Genomic DNA, 19948 nt, shown 5'->3' with positions numbered 1-19948 from the left:
GCCATGAGGTGGCACGCTCTGAGGTGACACTTGCCACGACCAAGCGAAATCTTGGCCCATCATCGAGCACGTTGATTGGCCAGCTATGCGTCAGAAACACCATGTGATTGGTCAGATGCTATGGCAATTCCAAATCGTTGGAGGTGTGGTCTGTCAGTCCCAACGACATTTGCCACGAAGACATGGGTCTGGCCGAGACGCTGTGCGACACCATCGAGGCCTCTGTTCACCTCCATGGCGCTGTCCGCGGTGGCTACGAGGACGAGATCAACGTTGCGGTCGCGCATTTCAACCAGCTTGCCTCGGCGCTGGGCGTGTCGCACTGGATCGTGGATGACAACAAGCTCCAAGACTCGTGCACGCTGCTCCAGCGACTCCCCATCCTTGAGAAGATGCTGGCACAGATAAGCTACCAAGTGTCGGCCACGGACGTCGCGCCGACGGCCGACGACGTTGTGGCCCGAGCGAGCGGCGCCGCTGCCCTCTTCGGCCACTGCTTTGGGTTTTCTGAGGCGTGGTTTCCGAGCGCCGCCGCCGCCAAAAACGTTTGCGCTGCCGTCCGATCGAGCGATCCGGCACCGCATTGCGATCTGCCGCTGCGTGGAAAGTCGGTCGTGCACGTGACCTATGCAACCGTGCCGATGAAGTCGTTCAACTTGGACGTCCTCTCGGTGCCGCTTACCGCGTCGGCGATGGAAGAGGCCGCGAGCGTGACCGACGTCGCGACGGCCGAGGCCTTTCTTCTCGGGTATGGCTCGCACGTGTGCAGCGGCACCTTCCACGTCGGCGGCATCATCTGGAAGACGGTCCATGTGACCACGAAGAGTGACGAAGCGACGGCGTTGCTGCAGGCGGTGTGCCCGGCGATGGAGAGCTGCGACTTTTCGATCAACTACAGCAGCTTTCCGTACCAGAGCAGCATCGATGTGTGCGAGAGCACGCTACCCGACGAGCTCAAAACGCGATGCGAGATAGCGACGGAGATTCAGTGCACGGGCCCGGACGCGCTCAGTTTTGCGATCTTCGAGCAGCGGCTCGCCCTCGACCCTGCGACGTGGCACATCATTGATCGTCCGATGATGCGCGTCAGCGTCTGGGAGCTCTTGGCGGCTGCTGGTTTAAAGCGCGCTGCCGCCCTCGTGCGCGATGCGTGGGTCGCCCTTGTCTCGGGAAGCGACTTGCATTCGGACGTCGCTGCTGCCGTGCATACAGTGCACGCCGAGGCATGGCAAACCGATCGGACGTTTGGCACAGAGCTCAAGCATTGGCGTGTCGACTGCGCAGACGATGCCGCCGTGGCGATTGCTCACCAGGTCGACGCTGCCACCGCCGATACCGTCGAGAGCCGGGCGCTGGTTGACTTGATCTTGCTCGCGCTTCGCTTTGACGCTGAGTTCCACCAGACATTTTTGGTCGACTCGTTGCGGGACCCGCGTCTGCACGCGGCTTTGCGTGTACTCGTTGCGGCCAACGACATGATGGCGATGCTCGAGCTCGGAACGATCTACGCGCACGTTCTCAACGCCGTGCTGGTCGAGGCAGGTATCAACCTGGACGCGGCGGTCGAGAAGGCCCTCCATCGGGCCGGGCAGCTGGCCGCGCTCAAGAAGGACGCCCCTAAGCTCCGAGGCCCGATGTACCCGTGGCGGGTCCCAGCGCTGGACGCGCGCGACGTGCCGATCGCAGTCAAGATCCTTCTTGGTGCATTTCACGAGGCGGCGATGCCCGATGGCGCGCTCTTGACCGCGCGCATTGGCGAACTGATCACGACGACCGTCTCTGCCAGCGATCACAAGGAGCTTTTTGGTGTCGCCCGCAAGTTTGGCTGCACCGACGACGGCTTTCAGAGTATCCTCACACACGAGCACATCCTCGCGATGGCCAATGCGATGGTCCAGGCTCTCGGGGACGGTGCGACGACCGAGAGCTCGGACGACGAGATGCCGCCCGCCCCCGTTCTCGTCAAGAGCGAGCCTACGGTCGACGAGCCACCCAGCCCGATGCTCCAACAGCCCATGAGCCATCTCTTGACGGTCGTGTCCAAGCCCAAGAAGACGACGGACCTTCCCGGGCTCATTTGGTACACGCTCAAGCACCGTCTGAGTCTGGTCAAGGAGCTTTACAGCACAACGTCGGGCGTGAAGCGCAAGCGCGTGGATCCCCCTGGCCCCGTCATCCTTGATGGGCTCTTGAGTCTCGTGGCCTCGCTGACACCGGCCGCGCGGGCCGAGGTGTACCGTCTTCTTCTCGACCGTCGCTACCTCGTGCCCTTCCTTGTTCCGTCGACACACGATACGCTGCGAAGCGAAGCACCTGCACTGCGCCTCGTCGAGACGCGTCTCCTCGAAGGCAAGGCGTCGCTCATGCGCGACGCCTCGGTCACGCGCGTGGCGGTCGTCTCGGAGCAGCCCACGAGAAGCAGCGTGACCAAGGACTGGATCAAGCACGTCTTTCACGTCGACTCGGTGCACTGCCTCGACCGCACGCACGGCAACAACGTCACGAACCTCCCGGTCGTCGCCGAGCTCGGCTGGGGGTTTCTCGAGGAGAACACGGAGTTTACGACCGTCATGGTGCTCCACGTCATTGGCGACTACATGCTCCTGGAGCCGTTCATTGTGCAGTTTGCCGACGTTTTGATCGTCGACACGGGGGGCCAGCCCGTGCGCTTGACGCTGCCCCGGGGCACGGTGCTGCAGTGGTGTCACTCGAACGACGAAGAGGAAGATGCGTGCCTCAACAACAAGACGTACATGACGTCTTTCGGACTCGCATGTCCCATGTCGTCGTCTTTTGAGCGCATCACGGGACACATTTTGGAGGAGCCCCACGAGGCGCGGAAGTGGCTCGTCGACCAGCTGTCGCTGCCGAGCAACGTCCAGCGGGATTGGTCGATGCGACAGCGAGTGGCGAGTATGCTGGCTCAAACCAACTTTGCGACGCTTCGCACCGAGACGCTGGTGCTCCAGCAGCGGTTTGCTTGCGAGTCCGAACTGCGCATTGCGCTCCAGCGGGAGACGAACGTACCCAACCAAGCGATGCTGCGCCAGCGCATCGCCTCCCGTGAAGCGGCCCGCAAGAAGGCCGTGCGCATGGTGTCTCAAACGCCATTGCTCGAATACTTCTTGTACGCTCTCCAACAACCCGATGTCGCGGTCCGCGAGATGCGCATCATCGACCTCGAGCGTCAACTCGCCGAGAGATGCGAAGCGATCACGGCCACGGCGCGCGCAGAGTGCGAGCGGGCGTTCGCGGCCCTCAGCGAAGTCGACAACAAGGCCACGCGAGCCGCGTACGCTGCGGCCCTTGCGACGTTGGGCAACATGGTCACCGGTCTCGAGCATCTGTGGCGCGAGCTCTCGCACATGTATACGGCCGACCCCGACGTGTACGCGCATCTGCCACCGCTGGCGGTCCAGCACCTCCTCGACGGCTTTCCGCTCGAGCTCATGGACGGCGACGCCGGCATGGCCAACGACAAGTGGATCCGCGCCATCCTTCGCTGTCTCGATGAGGCGTTGCCCGCCGACACGCGCGTCTTCGTGCTCTCGGTCATGGGCGTCCAGTCGTCGGGCAAGTCGACGTTGCTCAATAGCATGTTTGGCGTCCGACTCCGGACGAGCGTCGCGCGCTGCACACGCGGTGTCAACTTGCAGCTCCTCGCGTGCGACCATGGCGGTGCGTACGACTACATTTTGCTACTGGACACGGAAGGTATCCAGTCGCCCGAGTACGTCGGCGTCGACGGCAACGTGTGGCACGACAACCGCATGGCGTCCGTGGCGATCTTGCCCGCGGATGCGACCATCATCTTGACAAAGGGTGAGTCGACCAACACGATCCACGACGTGCTGCCGATTGTGCTCTCGGCGTTTGCCAACTCGGAGCTCGCGGCCACGTCGGGCGGCCACCTCCCGACGAAGCTCTACTTTGCGTTCAATCAGATCGATGTGACGCAGAAAAACAGCATGGCCACGAGTCTGCGCGCCCTCGTCGACAGTCTGCGCAGCAGCGCCAAGCAGATTGCGACCGTGCGGCAGGCGACGGCCACGACGTTTCTGCGCGACTTTGCCGCCGACATTACGGACGAAGCGACGAGTGCCGTTCGCTTTCTGGGTCTCACGCAAGGCCAGACGACGCCGCCCCACGATGGGCCGCTGCCCGATTTTGGCGACCGTCTCGTTCGCTTCCGAGACTACATCCACTCTCGGGCTGTCGAGGACGGAGCATGGCGAGCGCGCACCCTCGGCGAGCTCAGCGAGAGCTTGGATTTGGTCTGGATGTGTCTTGAGAGCGCCAACTTTGAGCTGGACTTTGCGTCGGCCCACGAACGCGTCGTGTACGACCGGCTGGTGCAAGCCATGGCAGGGCACACGCAAGCGCTCGCTACGATCTACAGCGAGGCCTTTGACACGGTGCTGCAGACGATGAGTGCGGACAGCGCCGCGAGCAAGGCGCCGGATGGCAACCGCAGCCACAAGTACGAGCTTCTCCTCACGCACCACGCGGAGAGTGCGGTCGGTACGCTGGACGCTGTCGTGGCGACGGCGCTGGGCCAAAACGAGTTTGCCAAGTGGGCCACCGCGATGGAAACTGCGTGGGCGGACAAGAAGCAGCGGCAAGCGTCGCACTCGTTCCGCCTCGTCCAATCGAAAGTACAGCACCTTTTCGACTGTGACGCGATCACCAAGGTATACAAGGAAGAGCTGCAAGCGGCTATTGTCGACCACAACGCCAAGTGGGGCCCAGAGACGACGCTGGCAGCCTTTGACTCGATCTTTGACGCGATTTTGGTCAAGGCCCGCCAGGCCGAACCGCCGCTCGCCACGCTTGTGCCCAAGCTCGTGCATGGCGTCATCCACGACAGCAATATCTTTACCCCCGACGAGCTCCGGCTCTTGACAAGCAGCGACGACGACGATCCGTCCATGCTCCAAAGCGCATTACAATCGGCGAGAAACTGGGTGCAGGGCGCCGACGTCTCACGCGATGCGAAAGTCGCCGACGCGGTGCACGATCGCGTGTGCAGCGACCTCGCCGACGTCGACCGCTACGCAGACAACGCCGCGCTCGCGTGCGTGATGCACGTCAAGCGCCTTTTGAGCGCGATGCAGTTGAAGCCGTCGGAGCTCAAGGTCGGTCTCCGTGCGCTCGACGCGACGCTCAAGTCGGAGCTCCAGCAGCGCCAAGCGCGCTGGGACGCGGTCAACAGTGTCGTCGCCAAGTTTGAAGCCTTCCGGCCGAGCATGCTTCGCTTTGCGCAAAGCGTCTGCGAGGGTCAGAAAGCCGCCCAGCTGCTCTCGACGACACTGAACGAGTGGCTCGGTCGCCACTTGACAAAGGCGTTTGCAGTCTCAGCGTGAGCGTTGTCGCCTCCGCGCTCAAGGACGCGCGCTGGGTGCGTGCTGCCGACGCGATGCAGGCCGCCTTGGACAAGGACCTTTTGCAGCTCTTGCGGAAGCGGGAGATGGACACAGTGCTAAAGCACATCAACCAGCCGGTGGAACACGCCGCGGGTGTCACGAGCCGTCTCGTGTTGGCCCAAGTCCAAGAGTGCCATTTCCGCGTCGCCAAGAAGCTCGTTCGCGACGTGGAGGAGAGCATTGTGAGCGCGAGTGCCTCGGCGCGTGACACCGCGAGCAAGCGCAGTGAAGCCTTTGTCCACGCACTGCGCCTCGAGCTGCAGAGTCGGCTCAAGTGCAGCGGTACGAGCGCGCTCATCGAGAGCCTTCCGTCGGTCGCGGGGCTCGTTATGAACTGCGACGACCAAGGACCGTCGGTGTTTTCTCTCAGAGTCCATCACGTCGGACGCAGCGTCCCGCAGAGTCTTGTGGCGCGTCTGAAAGCCCTCGACGATCGTCTCAATCCATCGACCATGTGGAGCTCGTTGATCACGGAAAAAATCATCCAGGTCATCCGGAACGAAGCGTACGGTGCGGCCGACGGCATCATGCCGCGCTGTGGGAAGCCCTGTCCGCGCTGCAAGTGTCCGTGCACCAAGGCGCTGGGCCATGTCTCGTCGACGGACGGCGCGCTCCACGACACGTACCACCAGCCGGAAGGCCTCACTGGTGTCAATTGGCACGGAACAAACGAGCTGGTTGCGCTAAGTTGCGCGACCAACGTGATCAAGAACTGCAGCGTATTATTCCCAAGCGGCAAACGATCGTACAAGGAGTTTGAGGCGATCTATCCTGGCTGGGCCTTGCCGCGCGTGACCAAGTTTCTTCCGCTGCGCGAGTACATCTTTGCCAACTGCCAGCCCGAGCTCGTGCAAAAGTACAACAAACTCAAGTGCTCCAACATTCCCGCCTCGTATGCCCACGACCTTGGCGAAATTGAAAAACAGATCGAGCGTTTGCTTCGTTAAGTTGCACTTTTTCAAACAATTTTGATCGATCAATCACTCGGTTCTGACCAGAGCAGTTCGTTCAAGATCGTCGCTTCGGGCGAGGTGTCTTCATCTCTGTCGTACGCGAGGATTTACGGAGCATGCGACATTGGCTCCGCGGTATCGCGAGGGTGCGCACGCTGCTGTTGGAGTCGGTGCCCTTCTCAGTCGAGAACTGCTCGCTCAAGCCAACGTTCAAGCTCGAGCGCCACGAAGCCAAGGTCATTCACGCGATGTACCGGTACGCGAGCAGCAGTATACTCACAACGCGTCCCTTGCATGCCGGGGAGTCTGTCCATCTACATAATGTAATCCACGGTACCAAAAAATGCCTTGGTGATGGTGCTACGACCAAATTGAATTCTGTTTGTTTGGCAAGAACGTCTTTCGACAACATTGATCCATTATTGTCATAGAACATGCTGTAATGCGTTCGATATCTGCAAGTTCGCTCGCATGCATCGGCCCGAGCTCCATTTATCCGGCATTCCGGATACGGGCTGCAAGTCGCTGCTGCTCAGCCGCTGAGGCGCGTGCCAAGCCGACAAACGCCCAGAAAATGAAATCGCTCACACTTGGTAGGCTGATACAAGGGACTTCTGGGATCCCAAATCGCATCGTCTCGTCGCCGTGCGAGCCATATAGCGTAAGAAATCAATCGGCAAAGTTTGTCTCGCGCGGTCACACTACAGAAGTCTTTGCGCCGCTGTGATTTACCACAAGGTTCTTACCGCCATGCGCGTTCGTCTTTTCAGTATACTCCATGAAACTATTGGGATCCTCACTCTCGCGCGGTGACTCGATTGGTGATGTATCTGGAATTGCGGGCTCGTGGGCCGTGGCCTCGAGTACATCGCCACCATAGCGAGCCTTGTCAGTCCGATCCTCAGCGCGCTCGTCAGCGGCGGCCTCTCGCTCGTCTTCAGTTGCCTCCAAGCCAACGATCAATGCGCCGCGATCTGAAGCAGCGACTAACCACGCCGCTGGTTGATGCGCATCAAAACCAGAAGCCGCCACTTTGCGTTCAAGTTCGCATATACATGTCGCGTAGTTGGGCTACATACAAAGCATAGTATAATCGGTTTCGAACTTGGCACGCGCAAATCTATACGGCATTGTGAGATGTCGATGGGTGGCACCAAGGCGGCGACGTCCATGTCGACAGCATACCTGCAGGTCATCGAGAGCCTCGAAGGCACGGTCAAGATGACTGGCAAGTGCGCTCTAACGGGCGAGCTATCTGATATTGGCGTGCCCAAGCTTGGCGTCGACAGGTCGCAAGGCCACAAGCCGTCGCCGGATCTGGTGCCGGTCAAGCAGCCAGCGTCGGTCATCACCAGCTTTGGCGCCGCGCCGCTGGTCGTGCCCAAGGAGCACATCTACTTTGTCCAAGGCGAGCTTGCGTGGGCGCGCTACCTTGACGGCTGGACGCGGCACATCGTCACGAGCGTCCTCAAGCCTACATGTCGACGCCCCGTGATGCATCTCTCGCACATGACGATCGATGGCCCCGGCGCGTCGCCCGTGCTCACGCCGGCGCGTGTACCCCGGGGTACGTTCGGGACATTGGCCATTGCGCTGCCGTCGGCGTGCGCCCGACGCATCACCATCACGGGCCAGGACGACATGGCGTGGATGCCGTTGACAGATATGACCATGAGCTTCGCCGCGTGGTACAACGACTGCAGCCTCGCTGTGGCGCCGATCACAGCGCCCGGCCACCGCGCCTACCTCGTGTACAACTTGGTGACGAGCGACGGCGAGCCGCATCGGACAGGTCCGGCATCGACGTCGTCCGCCGCCAGCGAGCTCGCGGCCCTCGCTGCGCAGCCCCACCAGCTTGACACGACGTATGCGTACCGGCTCTACACCAAGACCACCGATCTGCGGTTCGAGGCGCTTCAAGGTCGGGATGCTGCGTTTCTCGACGCCCTCGTCGCCGCGGGGTCGTTTGATGTTGCGCTCGTTCGAGCGTCGCGGCAGCAGCTCACGAGCACCGAGATGCACACGCCCAAATGCAACAAGGCGCGGCAAGAACGCTTTCGACATTACGACATGGCGCCGACCGCGCCAACGCAGCTGCCGAAGGAAGAACGCACACCGTTGGGTTATGGCGAGCTTACCATCAAGGTCTCGGACGTTCCTCGTGACACGTACGACGACAACGGCAACGCGCGTGACACGGACGCGTCGGACGCCGAATTCTGCAGCGAAGACGAGAGGTTGGACGCCGCCGTGGAGAAGAAGCGTCGGCGTTTCGACCTGAGAAGGGATCTGTTGGACGAAGGGCAATTGTACTATACCGACAACGCCGTCGACAAGAGCTTTCTCTGCAAGTCCAAGACGACCAAGAGGCGTCGCCGTGACGCGACAGAGAAGGCAGGCGACGGCGACGAGTTGCCAATGGCGCTTGTGTATGACCGCAGAGACTTGCCGCACCAAAGCGACTCGGATTGTGACGACGACGACGACGACACAATCGCGTACGACGGTCGTGCCTACACCGACGACGACGAGTACGACGACATCGACGACGGCGAGCAGGACAGCGATGCGGGTGTCGACGCTGCGTATCGCAAAGCTCAAGCCCGCGGCTACAAGTACTGCGTCTGCGACGAGATTCCGACACGCCAACCGTGGCGCCGCATCACCGAAGCGCTCGTGCACCCGACGTCGTCTATCGCGATGCAGTCCACACTCGTCGGTCGGTCGGTCGGGCGCTGGGTCACACGGCGCGGTCTCAAACGCCTGCGCTCTTCTCTCCTCGTGTTTTGGCCCAAGCGCCACCGCTCGCGCCTCGCAGGCATCGATGTCGCTGTCGCCGCCCTCGAGAAAGACGAGCCAAGTCGGCTTGGTTTTGCAACGACCGAGGACGTCGCCGCCAGCCTCATCGACGCAATCGGTGCCCCGGAAGTGCGCTTCATCGACGCCCACGTGGACTCGGTCGGCGCGTATCTGCTCCGCCACCCGTCGGCCACATTGGCGGGCCGCTTTCTACCGCATAGCTTTACAATGCGCAAACGAGCGTCCCGGCGCCGCGGTCTCCGATGGCTCCAAGCCGCCATCGCCACTTACGGTGTTGCCCCCTTCCGTCGGGATATCGTCGCTCTCTGCGCGCCCGAGCACAAGGGCTTCTACTACATGCTGTCCCTTGGCATGACGATCCAGTGGATACGCCGGCTTTTCGTCTCCAGCGCCGCGTACACCACGCAAGACGGCTTCGTCCCGCTTCTCGTCCAGTGCTGGGAAACGCTCGCAACGCAGCTCGCGGCCATCCAGTCGCACGGCGCATATCGGGAGGCGGACCAGTTGAATCCACCGATGCTCCAAGCGGCGCTCGAGCTCGAGGCGGCGGCAACCGCAGCGTCCACCGCGTCGTCGTTTCCAACGACCATGCACACGTTTGCTACGACCCTGTACAAGACGCCCGAAGCGTTCTTGCTCATGGTCGTCCCGGCGGTTCTCAACGCGACACCAATGACGGTCGCAGCGCCCTTTCTGCCTCGGCTCCGGGAAGTAGTGCCAACGCTGCCGAAGGAGCTCTCGGCCTTTTGCGAGATCGACCACTTGACCGTGCGCTTCCACGCTCGGTACAGCGACGTCCTCGCTGTCTACAAGCAGGTGGCGGTCCTAGACGACTTTAACGTAGTCCGCATCATGCTCGAAGCCCTTCGTAGTGGTGCGAGTGTGCCAGCCGCCGACGCCGTCGCCATCGCCGACGATTTTTTAACCGGGCGCGGTGCGAGGTCGCCGCCACCGTGGTGCGGGAATACGAAAACCTCGTGAGCGTCGAGGAGCTCGTGTGGACGGTGCTGGAGGCGCTGGCGGCTTGTCACTTTCTCTCGCCGCCGCATGTCGGGCGGCTCCTTGATTTGACAACCAAGATCGTTTTCGCGTCGCCGGAAGCACTCTATTACGTCCGCCGCGTGCTCTACCCCGTCCTTCGGTACCTCGAGACGACCTTGACCATGTACAAGGAACATCGCGATCGGCTCGCGACGCTCATCCAAGCTGCCCTGCAAGACGCTTCCAACGCCCCCGATGCACACTCGATGGTCACGTTCAACGTCGCCTGTCACTGCCCTGAGTGCACCACGCTGCTGCGTCACTTGACCGACCAAGGACCGTATCAGACCTTGCATACGCTGCTGTCGGCGATCTGCGCCAAGCTGCGAGCAGCGGTCAAAGCCCTCCCGCCGCATCAATGCGTGGTGCTCACGCTCCTTGGGTCGGCGACGGTCCGCCTACAAATCTGGACAAAAGTGGGGCCCAAGCGCAGCGCCAGCGGGACATCGCCATGATGGCGTACCTGTCTGGCGAGCGCGCGGCGCCAACGAAAGCCGAGGCAGATGCTGTGATTGCGGCGCTCTTCGCACAACAGCCGACGCGTACGCTACGGACGCCGGCACCGGTACTAGTCGACAGGCGTCCTCGCGGGTACGATGGCTATTACGATTGATGGAAGCATCGCTGCATTTTGTGCGCCTTTGTACGGAGTCACTTGTACACGTTTGGAGAGAGCCACGATGCGCCCGTTGTGTAGCCTCTCCACACCTCGACGGCGGGATGGTCTGCCGGTATCCAACCCAGTGCTCGATGGCGGCAACCCTATTCAACGTTCAAGCACGCTGGAAATGAAATGCAATAATGCGACGACGATCGCAAGCAGGACATTCTTTCCGTTCCATAAGCGCAACCCATGGGACAAGATAAAAAAGAAGCGTAGAAAAGGATACGATCCTTAGGATAGTATGCAGTATAGATTAGTTTGGCTTCGCAGTCAGAGTATGTTTCACCCGTGGCCGTTGTCAAAGAGTCAGACGGCACCCGCATTGTTGCCCTTGCCGTACCCATCGTTGTACTCTTCCGGGTAGATGTCGAGCCAAGCTGCATGGAGCGACGCGTAGTGTTCGGGCTGCGTGAGCTGCCACCCCATCGGGTCCTCGGCCCAGAGCACAAAGATGGTCGTGACGGCGCTCGCCATGAGCGACATGAGCACATTGTTGACGATGAAGCCGACGATGAACGCGCCAAAGCCGACCACGTACTCAGGGTCGCGCAAGCCGGGAAATTCCGCTTCGTGGCCCGGACGGTTGACCAAGCTCATGCCAAACCACGCCGTGAGGAGACCGACGGCGATGTTTCCGAGGAAGAACACCTTGCCCGTGAGGTCGTCGTTCACGATCGCCGTCCAGCCCTTTGCGGCAAAGAGCGCCGAAACGTGCTGGCCCGCGGTGACAAACGAATAGCCGTGGATGCCGACGTACGAGTATGCAAACCGGTTGAAGGTCTCGACCCACGACCGAATGCAGCCAATGATGCATGCGACGCATGCAACCAGGCAGGCGGCTATGCAGTTGCCGCTCTGGCCCACGAGGCTCGAGATTAGACTGAGCGTCGTCTCGATGGCTTCAAGGATCGCGACCAGCAGCGACCCAAAGCAGATGCTGCCGAGGTTGAGCGTCACGGCGCGCAGCCAGGATGCGATGGTGAGGCACGGCGCGGCCGCGTTGACCTTCCAGCTCGCGACCGTGCCCGCGACGGTGACGGCGACGATGTTCTTGACGACCGACGCGCCCCAGTAGAGCACGATGAGCATCCCGAAGAGCATCCCGAGGAGCGGACCCCACTTGATGTTGACGTTGCAGTCGCTAAGCGTCGCCGTGCTCGTGCACGTGCTGTTGATGACGAGGTAGTCTTGGTGGTGGGCAAGGCCGAACGCGCCAATCACCCACGTGAGGCCCCACGCGAATTGGACGCCCGCCATGAGCATGCCCACGAGGAGCGTCATGGGCAAGCGGAAGAGCGCGCAGCCCGCGACCTTGAGGTGCTTGGCCGCAAAGCGTACTCGGTGCTAAAGTCGACGAAGAGAAGATCAGCGTCGAAGAAATGCAAGCGTCGGACGTACCCGGATGCAGATCGAGTAGAGAAGAAGCAGCAGCGCGAGCGTGCCAAAGACCACCGCGGGCCACCAGTAGTAGTCGATCTTGCGGTCGTAGAGCTCCTTGGAGAAGAAGATCGCGGCGGCGGCGGAGGCCGCGATGAGGAGGCCGAGCGTCGCCCAGATGAGCAACTCGCCGAGGAACATCATAACGACGATCCAGAAAAGCGACGCGCCGAGCGCGAGGAAGCCGCAGTAGGTCACGTACTGCATGACCATCTTGAAGCCGGTCGAGCTCGTCGCGTCCGTGACTTCGGTCGCGGTCACGAGCGCCGGGCCGTAGCTGCCGGCGAAGAAGAGCGTCATGACGAGGACGCCGAGGAAGATGAGGAGGAAGAAGACGTCGTTGCACTCGCGCTTCGCGCCTTCCTGCGGCGCATGGTACGAGTCGCGCTCCCGGGCCATTGGATGCAATTCGAGCGGAATCGGAAATGGCAAAGTGGAGCCAGCGGGCGTGTGGGACTTGCAACGGCGGCGCAATTATTTATTCGCCTCGTGATTGGCTGCGACAAGTTGGGTATCGAAAATCACTCGCAAAAATATATCTCGACGTTGCTGTCACACGCGGAAGGAAGAAAGGACAAGGTGGAGGTCGTCGAGGAAGATGAAGATGACGAGGGATTCGTGCGAAGCCATCCAAGGCCATTGAAGACATGTTCACGTGATGAAGAGCGCGGATGGCGAGAGAGACAGGCACGCTACCTATTCATACAGTGCGAGTATACAGTGCACTCGACGTAGTACAGCCGGCCGACCAGTGCCACTATCCTGGAGACTCTTCAGCATGATGGCACTAATAGTCTCTTCTTCAGTGAAGAGACTCGCTGGCATGGACAGCTCGGATGATAAACTTGTGCTTTGTATCGGCCGCATGTCAGTTCTTAGTTTCTAGACTTTTGCAGTGCGGTACAGCACCCGTGGGCCTCAGGTCGCGAGAATGCTGGGATGCTGGCACAGCCGTGCAAAGCGGTAGCCGCCAGACGACGCAGCGGGCAAGCTCAGCTTGGGTAAGCCCGTGGGTCGTTCACGGTCGTAAGGCTCGGAATCGTTCGACGGAAGATTCGATCGAAAGTTCGATGGCACTCGAACGTGCTAACGTTGCTCGGGTACTGTAGCATCACCCAAGCGACTCCTGCGCTCATCGCCTTTCGCTGTCCTCGATGTTGCTTCAACTCCTTTCCGCCGTAGATGTATGATGTGGCAACACCACTACATTCATTATAATCATCATCAACAACCTACGCTCGGTTTCCTTGCTTTTTAAATACTATGGACACCTTGTCTTCTTCTCTGCGAATTCGATGTCGTCCTTAGAGCTCGTACGAGTCGCGGTCCCCGCCCGCCTCGGTGCCGCGGTCGTCGATCGAGTACTCCGAGTACTGGGACGAGTAGCGCACGATGCTGGCCTCCGAGTCGGCGCGGTCAATGTCAAAGGTTGTGCTTGCATACGACACGCGCGAGTCCCCGGACGTCGCCAGAAAGTTTTCACTCTCCCGGTCGTCCATGCGCGGCGGCTCGTCGACCCAGCCGGCGCTTGACGCGCTTGAGCTTCGGTGCGACTTGCCGCCGATCTGCATGACATCCGAGCCGTCCGAGAAGCGTGTGAGGTTCATCGAGTTGCGGCGCTCCAGGATCGGAAGCGTGCTCACGCGCGGCTCGTTGTACGTGAACGTAACGTTGCCGCCCATGGCGTTGGCTTTGCGTGCAATGTCGGTGGGCGGTGCCTCGGCGTAGAAGCTCGCTTGCTGCGGTGGCGGCAGCGGCTTGCCGAACATACTGTTGTTGTGGTTGGACATGGGCTCAAACTTGGTCGGCGGCGCCGCATTGAACTACAGACACACGTTGCGAGGTTTATTTTTTGTTGTTGCGTCATTGCGATGAGTGGTACCGGTCGCACGGGCGAGACGGGTTTGCCCGTCGGCGCGGCTGGCGGCGGCGAGTCGAGGTCGGGGTAGTCGTCGTCGCCACCGCTGTTGGCTTTCATGACGACGGCGGCGACGATGCCACCGACGACGGCGAGTCCGCCGATGACGGCCGCCCACATTTGCCAGTTGCCCGACGAGAAGAATCCCTCAGAGCTCGTGCTGGCGCCGGAGCCGGAGCCAGACGCCTTTTTCTTGGTCGACGGCTCGGTCGTGTTGCTAGAGCCGGTCGTCGAACTCGTTAGCGACGCGACGGGCTCGGCGGTCGTTGTCGGCGTCTCACTCGCCGCACTCGATGCAGAGCTCACGGTCTTGATCGGCGGAATCGTGATGGGCACGACAGAGATCTTGGTCGGCGTTGTGATGCTGGGCGCTGCGGTCGACGGCGCCGGTGCGGCAGTCGACGGTTCCGGCGCCAATGTCACTACGGGCTTGGGTGTCACCGGCGTCGGCGCCAGCGTCGGTGCTTGAGTGGGCGCGACGGTGATCGGCGCGAGGGTCGGTGCCACAGTCGGCTTTGGTGACGGTGATACTACGGGCACCGTCGTCGGCGCGACGGGCGACGACGACGGTGCGGCTGACGGCGTCCCGGAGGGCTCGTCCTGGGCCATGCACGCGACACCTACGGTCGCACAGCGTAAGCCGGCGCTGCTGGCGCCGGAGGTAGCGTACCCATGCTGAGCACGACGAGGAGGCCCAGCCATCCTCGTGGGAAGAGCGCCATCGTGCTAGAAAAGGGGCTAAACGGACTCTGGTTTCGATGCCATCGGGCGGCTCGGCCAGCCGGTACTTTCCTCGTCGAGCGGCAAACTCGCCAACGAGCCAATCACCTGTCGCGAGGTTGCTCGTCTCTTGGAATTTCAACCAATCGGCGGACTGGAAGAGCCAGACCAGATGTAGTCACCTCGTAATGGGTTGGGCGCAGTGCTACATCGTAATGGTACATCGCCTTGAGTCTTGGATGCGCTTGCTTTTTGCCCAACGCCGTGTTCTACCAGCAGCCCCACAGCAAATAGTTTAGCGGGGGCTAGGAACAGTGAGGGAGATGGGCGTGGGTTCAAAGCCAGCAGCGTGAGGCCAGTCGAGCGATGTACACTTGGCGTGCATCTGTGGCGAGAAATGCGACCCAGCGCCAACGGGTGATAGCGTGCAGAGCTAACTGCCGCAGCATCTTTGTGCCAAGTCGTTCCTATAACGGAACGCTTTGTTCTCTTCGGTCGGTTCGTTCATTGGCCTCTGACGAAGAGCACCGTTTGGAACGTAGCTTCAATGTGTACACACCAAAGAACGTGCCAGCTGCTCGAGGAACAATCTTGCACCAGAAGAAACGTTGACGTTTGCTTGTCCATCCGATGCACGCCGATCACCCTAGTGCGCTCGGTACCACCGAATATACTAAGAGGACACGAGGGATGATCCCGCAGCTCACGAGGGCAGAGGCTTGGTGCAACCCGATGTGGTTGATAAACTGCCATTGTTGGAGTGAGTCTCTAAACGAGCACTGGACTGGTTGTTGTTGAAGTGGGTCTTCTATTACTATAGATAAAACTATGCTAAATAAAATTGTCGGACTTTCTTCGTGAGCACTGGACTGGTCCTGGTGTTGGCCTTCCGACTCTAATCGTGATGCGACCGACGGTGGCATAGAGCGTACCGGTAGTGCCATTGTGAATCCGACGCCTCTGGATGGCGCAGGTCGAAAAGAGGGGATCGCGGAGACCATCGTGTGGAAGGAACGCATTGTTCGGGTGTTTAGCAGTAGTTGGAGAAGCTCCGTTTTCAACCTCGCTTCCTCGTCTTTGGCCATTTAATCCAATAAACTGGTCGAGAGCACCTCACGGAATACGCGGTCGATGCGGACAAGGTACCAATGCGATCTGTACGCAGTAGAGCATGTTGATTTCTGCAAACCGGCCCAACTTTTCTCCTCGTCCATCGCCGACAAATGTCAACAGCGTCATGTGCACAGTGAATCCTGTGCTTGCAGTTTGCGGTGTTTTCAAGAACGCGCGTACAAAGAAGAGTTCTCTATTTCGATGCTTTGGATGCATCCCCCTTACTACGGTGAGTACCAAGTGACATTGCTACAGCAATGCGATAGGACTCAAGTTGCTCAGAGCCACCGCGCCCGACCTATAGAAAAGATCCACCAACATTCCTCTATCTATCAAGGTATCGATCACGACGTCGCCGTGCCCTGCATTTACGATTGGCACCCACGAGGACGATGAGATACGAGACCGGAACGAATGGCTGCCTCGATCGAGTATGTGGATCCTCTACGTACAAACAGAAGTGGACGAGAGCGTTGTTGCAGCGATGAGGTCCATGATAACTCTCAAACAAAACATGTGGCTTGACGACCGGTACAAATCCTCTCACTATCTACAGTACCGTAGCAGTACAGTACTATTGTGCGGTGTTGCCTCGTACTGCAAGAATGAACGAATTGATCTTGGCACTGCGTTCATGCGCACACCAAGTGCCTGCAGCGGCATATGACATTATCGACGATTCAAGTATCAATGTATCGACTCGCCACTGACAGCACAAACCACAAACGAAATTCCGACAACCACAAAGTTGATCTATTTTGCCTTGTACCACGACGAGTCGATCTTGGCATCCACTTCCATGCGCACCGAGAGCGGCGACTCGAACGGATGCTCCATGAGGTCGACGAGGAGCGCACACGCTTCTTTTGCGTGCTCCTCCGGGCCCTCCAAAATGATTTCATCGTGGATCTGGCACACCATTGCAAAGCCGAGCTCGCGAAGCCGCGGGTTCTTGTGGACGTTGAGCATCGCTTGCATGACCACATCAGCAGCCGCACCCTACCAATCCAAAATCAGAAATTCACAACATATGTCGAAAAACAACATACCTGGATCGGGGTGTTGATGGCCGCGCGCTCGGCGTGGGACTTGGCTTTCTTCGCAGCAAAACTCTTGGACGTCGACGTTGCGTCCGGGAGCATACGATACCGACCCATGAGCGTCCGAGTGTAGCTATCTGAGCCTCAGTAAACAAGCATGCGATCCATGTCTACCCAAAGAGCCGAGCGGTCTGGATCGCTTGCTCCTGCCATTTTTTCACTTCGGGGCGGTCGGCGTACCAGCGCTCGAGCGTCTTGGCGGCCTCATCGCGCGACACGTTAAAGTCCTAGTGCACGACTCGGTCCATACAATCCGCGAGGCGTGCGTCTACCTTGGCGAGGCCGAACGGTGTCTTGCCATACGCGATCGAAAAGTTGAGGATTTTGGCGTGCTTGCGCTCTTTGGCGTACGCGTCTTTGAGCAGCGGCACGGGCGGCTTGCCCTTGGACGAGTCCCACTCGAGGAGCACTTCGCCTGCCTCGACGGCCTTCTGGACGTACTCGTACATGCCCATCGCTGTCCGCGAGTGAAAATCGCCGCCCGCCTAGTCCTCGTTTGAGATGGCCATCATGAACAGCAAGACCTTGAAGGCTTCAATCATGCCCTTGCACTGCGTCACGTGCGCCAGCAAACGCAGCTCGAGCTGACTGTAATCGGCGACAATCAAGAGCTTGCCTGGTGGCGCCGTGAACGCGTCACGAATCTTGTACCGGTCCTTGTCCATGGACGGCTACAAGATCGCATGAGTCGACAGAATGTCGTCACGGGATCCGTCCAACTTGGTTTTGCAAATTGGGTTTCCGACTCGAGAGGCGGCCCGTGTCCGTATTCAGGTTCAACGCGCAGTGCACACGGCCATTTTCATCCGCGAGGTCTAGTCTCATTCTTTCAATCTTTCAATCCTTCAATATGGCAGTCGAAGGGTACCTTGGAGCGGCAGAATAAAGTTGTTGAGCATCGTGTTGATGCTGCTAATGTCATACATTTGCTTGAGCGCGCGACAAGCCGCGGCGCCCTCTTCCTTGTCGGCAAAGTGGTCGTACGCGGACCCGTACTTTGGCGGGTCGGCGAGTGGCTACGTTGCATGTCCACATTGACATGTCTTGCGGGGTCAAGTAGTATGATTGGTACCTTGCCCGCCAGCTCTCTCAGCACCTCGCTTGTCGCAGCCGGCGCGCCGCTCGCGGTGAAGGCGATCGGGGGAATCCCAAGGCCGCGGATTGTGATCTCGCGCTTCTTCTTCGCACGCTTTTTCTCGGGCTCGATGATTTGCTCAATGTTTTCGACGTCAAAAGTCTTTTCGAGCGGCAGGTCGACGTTCTTTTTTGCGTTGGCAAACGGGGCAAAGAGCAGCTGCTGCTTTTGCGAGGCCGAGTAGATGTTCATGCGGTGGGCTTCCGGCACATACCGACTGGCCCATGCAAGGACACTCTCTTCGAGCTGTTTTTGCTCGGCGAGCGCATCCAGCTCGACACGCGCCAAGAAGCTTCGGTCCACGTGCATGCCCTTGCGCTCAATGTCGGTGAGGCACTCGCCAAACGGCACAATGTACTGCTGGTAAAACTCATACCTACGTCAATGCGATCAAAATCTCGAAAATACAATATTTCAAATCGCACATGGACTGCCGGCCATCGACCGGCGAGTGGTGCCACAGCGTTGCTTCAAGCTTGTGCTTGAGCACCTACGATAGAGCGAGCGGATATTATTTTCTACCTCTTGCATGGCGCAGAATGCGTACCTTGTGAAGGAACCACGTGCATTCCGCATCGTATGCGCTGTATCGAATCCAGCGCTCGCGGAATTCGGGAAAGCGCTGCAGCTCTTCGACCAGCGGCAGCAAAAGATCCTTGCCGGCACTGCCGTCCTATGCAGCGCCATGGAACCAAGCGCTTGGTGGTCGTCGAGTTGGTTGTACTTTTTTGAGCTTGGGCACGCCGAAAAGCTCCTTCATCGGCTTCTTGCGGGCGTGCATGAGGTCGGCCGAGAGTGCTTCGAGCGAGTACCCGCCCTTTTGAAACCTATGGCGTCGTACGTTGAGGCGACATATTGGCGTCAAGGACGCCATGTACCGCGCCGTGTTCCAGAGCCGGGCCATGTGCATTGTGTCGCCGCCAAGGCCTTGGACGTTGATGTTGGTCGTCTTGTTGTACAGCACGTGGCGGTCAAACGAGTAGTTGTGCCAGATCTTCTTGGTTGTCTGCGACTCGAGAAACCCACGAAAGTACTCGAGCGTCCCATCGGCCGCGTCGAGGTTGTCGACCCACACGTACGGTCCGTTGCCAAAGTCGACGTCGGGACCGCTGTAGATCGAGAGGCAGGTCACGTGCCCATTGCCGACGGGACCGACTTTCTTGACGTCGATCTGTGCAACCTCGGTATCGCACGCGTGGTAGTGGTCGGGCCCGAGCGAGGCCAGCACCTGGAGCACGCGCTCGGCGCTCTGCTTGTCCTGGACGAGCGTCACGGGGCGCATGTCATCGGCCTCGGTGAGGCCCTCGAGCAGGTGGGCATGGTCGGCGATGCCAGAGCTGTAGCGCGGGCGAAGGCCTCGCGCGGCAGGCCAGCGCGCACGAGCCAAGGACCGCCACATGCAATTTGGTTTGGGCCAATGATACCGCTGGCAACGGATTGGCTAGCCACACGCAACGTAAGCTGGTCCATCGCCTGGGGTATCACGGTATCGAACAGTGGTTTCTTCCCACATTGTAAAGAGAGGTTTGCATTGAGCGTGCGGAGACGAAGCTCGCATGCACGGGGCAGGTTGACATGGTAATGGTAGGCCTGCGATGAATCGCGCTTAAAATGGCGTATTTTA

The 19948-nt window shown here is 59.8% G+C and overlaps 7 protein-coding genes across 7 annotated transcripts; 4 read left to right on the top strand and 3 right to left on the bottom strand.

Moving 5' to 3' along the window:
• Positions 1-182: 182 nt before the first annotated feature.
• SPRG_08142 (hypothetical protein) lies at positions 183-5363 on the top strand (the record flags this gene model as incomplete). The annotated part of the gene is made up of 1 exon (XM_012347107.1): positions 183-5363. The coding sequence occupies one exon, from the start codon at positions 183-185 to the stop codon at positions 5361-5363; it is 5181 nt and encodes a 1726-aa protein (XP_012202497.1).
• Positions 5364-5416: 53 nt separating this feature from the next.
• Positions 5417-6370, top strand: SPRG_08141 (hypothetical protein; the record flags this gene model as incomplete). The annotated part of the gene is made up of 1 exon (XM_012347106.1): positions 5417-6370. One exon carries the CDS (start codon positions 5417-5419, stop codon positions 6368-6370), a length of 954 nt encoding a protein of 317 aa, XP_012202496.1.
• Positions 6371-7519: 1149 nt separating this feature from the next.
• Positions 7520-10692, top strand: SPRG_08140 (hypothetical protein; the record flags this gene model as incomplete). Its single annotated transcript, XM_012347105.1, has 2 exons — positions 7520-10078; positions 10138-10692. 2 exons carry the CDS (start codon positions 7520-7522, stop codon positions 10690-10692), a joined length of 3114 nt encoding a protein of 1037 aa, XP_012202495.1.
• Positions 10693-11111: 419 nt separating this feature from the next.
• SPRG_08139 (hypothetical protein) lies at positions 11112-12754 on the bottom strand. Its single transcript, XM_012347104.1, has 2 exons — positions 12300-12754; positions 11112-12245 (listed from the first exon to the last, which is right to left on the bottom strand). Exons 1-2 carry the CDS (start codon positions 12735-12737, stop codon positions 11208-11210), a joined length of 1476 nt encoding a protein of 491 aa, XP_012202494.1. The 5' UTR covers positions 12738-12754; the 3' UTR covers positions 11112-11207.
• A 121-nt stretch (positions 12755-12875) lies between these two features.
• Positions 12876-13178, top strand: SPRG_08138 (hypothetical protein; the record flags this gene model as incomplete). The annotated part of the gene is made up of 2 exons (XM_012347103.1): positions 12876-13025; positions 13074-13178. Coding segments are annotated over 2 exons (255 nt in total), but the record flags the coding sequence as incomplete, so codon positions are not given.
• Positions 13179-13531: 353 nt separating this feature from the next.
• Positions 13532-14996, bottom strand: SPRG_08137 (hypothetical protein). The gene is made up of 3 exons (XM_012347102.1): positions 14927-14996; positions 14221-14876; positions 13532-14161 (listed from the first exon to the last, which is right to left on the bottom strand). The coding sequence occupies exons 1-3, from the start codon at positions 14976-14978 to the stop codon at positions 13643-13645; spliced, it is 1227 nt and encodes a 408-aa protein (XP_012202492.1). The 5' UTR covers positions 14979-14996; the 3' UTR covers positions 13532-13642.
• Positions 14997-16808: 1812 nt separating this feature from the next.
• SPRG_08136 (hypothetical protein) lies at positions 16809-19723 on the bottom strand (the record flags this gene model as incomplete). Its single annotated transcript, XM_012347101.1, has 12 exons — positions 16809-17088; positions 17139-17262; positions 17304-17416; positions 17462-17674; positions 17714-17860; positions 17910-18004; positions 18058-18205; positions 18262-18700; positions 18750-18814; positions 18872-18997; positions 19049-19151; positions 19203-19723. The coding sequence occupies 12 exons, from the start codon at positions 19721-19723 to the stop codon at positions 16843-16845; spliced, it is 2340 nt and encodes a 779-aa protein (XP_012202491.1). The 3' UTR covers positions 16809-16842.
• Positions 19724-19948: the final 225 nt, after the last annotated feature.

The sequence above is a fragment of the Saprolegnia parasitica genome (genome assembly GCF_000151545.1).
Source record: "Saprolegnia parasitica CBS 223.65 unplaced genomic scaffold supercont2.33, whole genome shotgun sequence".
NCBI lineage: Eukaryota > Oomycota > Saprolegniomycetes > Saprolegniales > Saprolegniaceae > Saprolegnia > Saprolegnia parasitica.
The sequence above is the reverse complement of the archived record's forward strand: the minus strand, read 5'-3'. Positions and strand labels throughout refer to the sequence as shown.

What these genes read in the sequence shown, in the direction of transcription:
- SPRG_08139 (XM_012347104.1), bottom strand. Translation starts at nt 12,737, where the DNA reads ATGGCCCGGGAGCGCGACTCGTACCATGCGCCGCAGGAAGGCGCGAAG. An exon ending in TCTACTCGATCTGCATCCGG is followed by an intron (nt 12,246 to 12,299) that starts GTACGTCCGACG and finishes CGTCGACTTTAG; the next exon opens with CACCGAGTACGCTTTGCGGC.
- SPRG_08137 (XM_012347102.1), bottom strand. Translation starts at nt 14,978, where the DNA reads ATGGCGCTCTTCCCACGAGGATGGCTGGGCCTCCTCGTCGTGCTCAGC. An exon ending in CCTCGTCGTGCTCAGCATGG is followed by an intron (nt 14,877 to 14,926) that starts GTACGCTACCTC and finishes GTGCGACCGTAG; the next exon opens with GTGTCGCGTGCATGGCCCAG. An exon ending in CCGTCTCGCCCGTGCGACCG is followed by an intron (nt 14,162 to 14,220) that starts GTACCACTCATC and finishes GTGTGTCTGTAG; the next exon opens with TTCAATGCGGCGCCGCCGAC.